General features: G+C 37.3%; 1 protein-coding gene across 1 annotated transcript in view; it reads left to right on the plus strand.

Annotated features, from left to right (window-relative positions):
* Positions 1-3,154: 3,154 nt before the first annotated feature.
* The window catches only part of LOC107571056 (T-lymphoma invasion and metastasis-inducing protein 2-like), a 53,229-nt gene continuing 51,122 nt past the window's right edge, over positions 3,155-5,261 (plus strand). The window contains exon 1 of the mRNA XM_016257334.1: positions 3,155-4,083. Within this exon, the coding sequence (XP_016112820.1) occupies positions 3,155-4,083 (929 nt within the window). The remainder of the gene's footprint in view (positions 4,084-5,261) is intronic.

Genomic DNA, 5,261 nt, shown 5'->3' on the forward strand with positions numbered 1-5,261 from the left:
TGGAGGCTCCATTAGGCTTCTGTTATGTTCTGCACATAAATGATGTGCCTTTTGCATGGCCATGCTTTTGGTGCCAACTTAGCATTGGAGATTGTTCCATCAGCTGTGTTTTCAAGGTTGAGCGGTTTATCGCATGAACCTTTTGGCATGTAAAGTTCTGTAAACACCTTGTTAACTTTTTTTACAGTCTTTGTTATTGATTGTAAACCACATTCAGTAGTCACTGAAATACTGTAATTTATGAGTCTGCTTACTCTTTCTGCTTGATTTTTTTTTTGTCCGCTGTAACCACCTAATTGTAAACCTAACTGTTCTATTGTTTAAAAGTACAATTATCATTTTAATTCACAGTTGCTTTACTGCAACAGGCTTGTTCGTCAAACTCAAATGTGTGTAAATGCAATAAGCATTTTCCTTCCTGAGCTGTTTCGTAGCAAACACTCTAATTGGCATTGATGTTAAGCAGTGAATTGGGAGGTCAAAGAGGGGAGATTTAGGCAAAGACAGATGTCCACTTAATTCCGGCCTTCAATCTGGACCTATATACATTTTCTTCCAGGAAGCCTCAGCATTAATAATACAACACTTGATTTGCTTTCTCTGATCTTTGAATCAAAGTTGAATGCAAGTTTGAGTCTTGCAGTTTCAGCGTGGATTTTTTGTAGAGAAGTTCTCATCGCCAGGCTTGCCACCTTTACTTGCCACCACTGTGCTTTACAGTTGGGATTAGATTTCTATTATTGTACACAGTATGTTGTTTTATCCAAATGTAATGCTTCTCACTTAAAACCAAGACATTTTGTGGACTCATGAGACCATAGAACATTTTTCCTACAGTTCTCTGCATTATCCACATGGCCTTTGGCAAACTTTAAACAGCGAAATGAAATATAAAATGTGATTTGCTGATTTTTCCTTCAAAGGAAAATTAAATAACCTTCACAAAGGTCAACAAAGGTTTGTGTGTATAATCAGATTTTAGGTGAGTTTTTGAAAGATTTACGATTTTTTTTGGATCGTAATATATTATAAAATAAGTTTTATTATTCATTTATCTAGTCTTCAGTGTCACACGATCCTTCAGAGTTCATTTTAATGTGCTGATTTAGTGCTCAAGAAACATTTCTTATTATATTCACAGTTGAAAACAATTGTGCTGCTTCATCCTTTTTTCTTTTTTTTTTTAAAGATGTTCAAGAGAACATGTGAAATAGAATTGTGTAACAATGTAAAATACTTGTTTTATTATCAGTTTTCATCCTTGCTGTAAAAGTATTAATTTCTTTCAAAGCAAACAATCAAACAAAAAAATTGGTTAGGCTATATTTTATTTTAAGGTGTCCGAGTTACAGTGTAATTATTGAGTGAGTAATATTAATTAACTACATGTACTTACTATATGGTTAGGAATAGGGTTTGGCATATGGTTACTTGCATGTAATTATGTATAATTTATTGGTATTACAATAGTAAGTACATGTAACATGTGAAACAAGGACACAGTTAAATAAAGTGTTACCAAAAAAATCTAACTGACCTTAAACTTTTGAATGGTAGTGTACATGTTACTTTTGAAATAAACTTGCAAAATGCAGTGTGTTGCACTCAGCTCTCTGTAATTCTCCAGTGATCTCTGGAAATCACCTGATTAAATCACTTGATCGCTTCTCCTGCTAAAGCTAATTAGGATTTAACCTCTCTTAACTATGTTACGGCATCTCTTGGCTTGTTTAAAGCTGTTCTTGAAAAATGTGATGTGTAGAACACTGTTTTCTTAAAGAGATAGTTTACACAAAAATAATGTTGTTATAAATCTGTATGATGTTCTTTCTTCTATTGAATATTAAAAATGTTAAATATTAAAAAAATATATTTTGAGATTTTTTTGGCTTGTTTGTTTGTTTTTGTCACAAACTCTTTTTGTTACCAACATTCTTTAACATCTTTTTTTTGTGCTTCACCCAATTAAATTCATGTAGTCTTAGAATGGCATTAAAGTGATTAAATAGCAGAATGGGTGGTTACAGACTGGGAGAGAACTGTAAGGATGTGTAGTATGGTCCTGTGGACCATTTCCTAAGATTTTGGAATCTGTTCATTTCATATTTTGCTGTATTGTGAACAGTTTTCACCTTTTAAAACTAACTGATGTGATTCTAAGACCAGTATGTTGTTGTTTTTTTGTCCCACAGATAACCATAAAACAGTTTAACTGAAACAGAAGGACAGAATGGTGACTATGCAGACAACAAGGCTATAACAGGCCTAACTACCTTGGTAAGTCTGTACACTGCTGTTTATCGCTGCCATGTGCCCCATGGCTTGCTTTACAATGTACTTTACTGGACAATCTCAGTCACTTGTTGCAGACTCTTAACTAAACTCATAACTAAATCAGAATCAAAATACACAGTATTCATAGTCCATAAGAACTGTATTTTAAACAGGGGTCTCCAAATCTGTTCCTTGAGGGCTCCCTTTCTGCAGACTTCAGTCAGAAATTGGGAGATGGGAGATGAGAGGGTCTGTATTACTTACTATTGGAGAAAGCAGAATGGTCAACTTGGATCATGTGTGCCTTAATAACTAATCACATTACAGCATTGACACTGCTGAATTTCAATCAGAGTTGTGCGACACTAGGATCGAATGAGAAATGCTTTAAGCTGAATCACACCTGTCGCAAAAAGTCAGTGACTTTTCTTATAAAACTGAATTTTTATTTATGTAAACTCTAAAAATAGTTCAATCCAAAAGTATTGTTTAGTGTAAAACATTTTGAAGATTAGCCGATAGGCTCTCGATTCATTAAAAAAGTTGTTTCCTCTAAAAAGCTGGTTATTCAGCATAGTGAAGCGGCCTCTGTTCTCCTTTCCTGCGTACTGCCAAAGCAGAAGCATTAGCATTAGCCATTACCAAGCTGTAATTATCAAGCTACTCCAAACACCTTGATTAGCTGCTTCAAGTGTGTTTGACTGGGGTTGGAGCTGAACTCTGTGGGACTGTAGCCCTCAAGGAGCAGGGTTGGAGAGACCCTGATTTAAAATAATTACCATACTGTAGCTTTTACTTTGAGATCGATGATAAATTGTCTCCATAAGGTAAGCATTGCATGTCACTGACAGAATCATTTTCTTGCTCCTCTAGATCCGGGATGGGAAACTCTGAGAGCCAGTATAGCATCCAGGGTTCTAGAAGCAATAGTTTTATCATTCCTGGTAGACAGAAACCCTATTCTTTCAAGGGCCACTCTGCCAAAGAAGACGTTTTATCACCTCTAGGCTTTTGGAATGCTGGTTCAGGATACTCTGGATTGAAGCCCAGAAACATAGGTCGTAGCTCCTCCCCATCAAAGAGCAACCGCACCTTTATGTCCCGCCAATATGACTACATCACCCATAAACTAAAGAGTGGTGCCAATAGTCAGTGGAATGGGGTTTCTGAGGACTTGCTGCCTGGTGGCTGCTTGACATTGCCTTCTGAAAATGGCTGCTTGTATGGTAGTCACAAGGAGAAAAGGAACCTTAATTATGCTGTTAACACAATGAAGACACTAGAGAAAAGTCCCAGGCTTGCGGAAATGGAGGATCAGAGCAGCCCCAGGGTCGTTATAAAGAAAGATGGTAGTGTACGAGTAGAATTCAACAACAGTTCCAACAGTGCTCTTATTTTGGATGATTGCACTGGACCAGTTCAGCTCCTCAAGTTTTCTCCAACCTTAGAGTCCAATTCTTGCTTATCTGGTGTAACACCATCATTAGAAGCCCATTTTGGAGCCCCACAGGCAGTTGCCAGCTTCAAGAGCAGTAAAGGTAGCTCTCTGAGCTCAGATGGCTCCTTGTACGACTTGCCCTGGGGGAATAGTGTTGAACTTCACGATTCAGACAATGGATCCCCTAACAGCCAAAGTATTTCAACAAAAGTGGGTTTTCTTGCTGAGCAGTTGCCTGCCATTACTACAGCTGACCTCTACAGGGATCCCAGAATTGCTGCCACCTTCCCCACGGTTAAGGATTTGCAGTTTTCAAATAATAGCCATTTAAAGCACAGGTCCTCCTTTGTGTCTGTGATGGAGGAACTCGGGTCAGAGGGGGGCCAGGAGGAAAAGCAATATTCTTCCTTCACCTTACCTAGCCAGAAACCAAAGCCTTTTCTAGACAATAATGGAAAGAAAGTGTCCATCAGGAACAGAATTAGGCGTATTAGTGACTGGACTGGAAGTTTGACCAGGAAAAAATGGAAGTTTCAGGTAAGGACAATTTTTTTGGTTGGTTGTTTCCATTTCCATTTCATTTTCATTCCATTTATTTTATTTAAAAAGTTGGATGATGTAATTGGAACCCAATGTGTCCAACCCCTGTCTACAGTTCCTTTTTAAAATCAGTCTTATATTGTTAGTGGTGCTTGTTGAGGCAAGCATTGCCATTACTATTGCTCACTCTCAGTGCTAAGAATTGCAAAAAACTGTATCTTGTGTAAGATTTGTCAGTAAACGGGCATTGTTATGATTAGCTGACAGCATCTCTCTCTCCCTGTAACCTCACTGCTCATCCTTACTGGGCGGGTTATGAAAGTGAAATTGTAAACATTGTCCCAAATGCCACACTTAATGTGCACTTGCTGTCCTGTAAACTCGCAATGGCCAATTTTGGTATTTGTGCTGTGGATGTGAATGATTCCTGAAATTGTGTTGCTTGTTGAGAATAGTGTCATAGTACAAGCTATCTGACTTGCTATTTTCGCCTAAAACTTTTAAGGAAAATGCTTAAGGACAAGATATGAATTAACACGGATTATTATCAATCATCAAAAGAGACCCTGTCATTGGTTTCAAGGTAGTCACTTACTAACTGTTCATGTTAAAGTAATACTGTTAGTATGTACAATATAACTGCATGCATGATTGCTTAACACACTATTTTAAATGTTCCTTATAGTTCTGCCATCACAATGCAGTAATTCCCTACACTCGCATCTTAACTATAGCGCATGAGCTCAAAATGGGCCTAAAATGCTAAATAATATGCCTAATTAAGGATGGTAAAGATTAATTTCCAAAAGCATAAAAAACAAAATAACATTTGAAAAGCTATAATTACTGGAAACAATATATTTTCTTATACCACCACTCACATTTCCTTTTTATTTGTTTAGTCATTTTTAGCCACATGCCTTATATCAGTGCGAGAATGACTGATGAGTGCAAGCATCAGTCCGTTGGGTTATTGACTGTTGTTACTTGTGCCAGGTGCCGCTGTGGG

This window comes from Sinocyclocheilus grahami, unplaced genomic scaffold, assembly GCF_001515645.1.
Source record: "Sinocyclocheilus grahami isolate Dianchi unplaced genomic scaffold, SAMN03320097.WGS_v1.1 scaffold1545.1, whole genome shotgun sequence".
Taxonomy (NCBI): domain Eukaryota; kingdom Metazoa; phylum Chordata; class Actinopteri; order Cypriniformes; family Cyprinidae; genus Sinocyclocheilus; species Sinocyclocheilus grahami.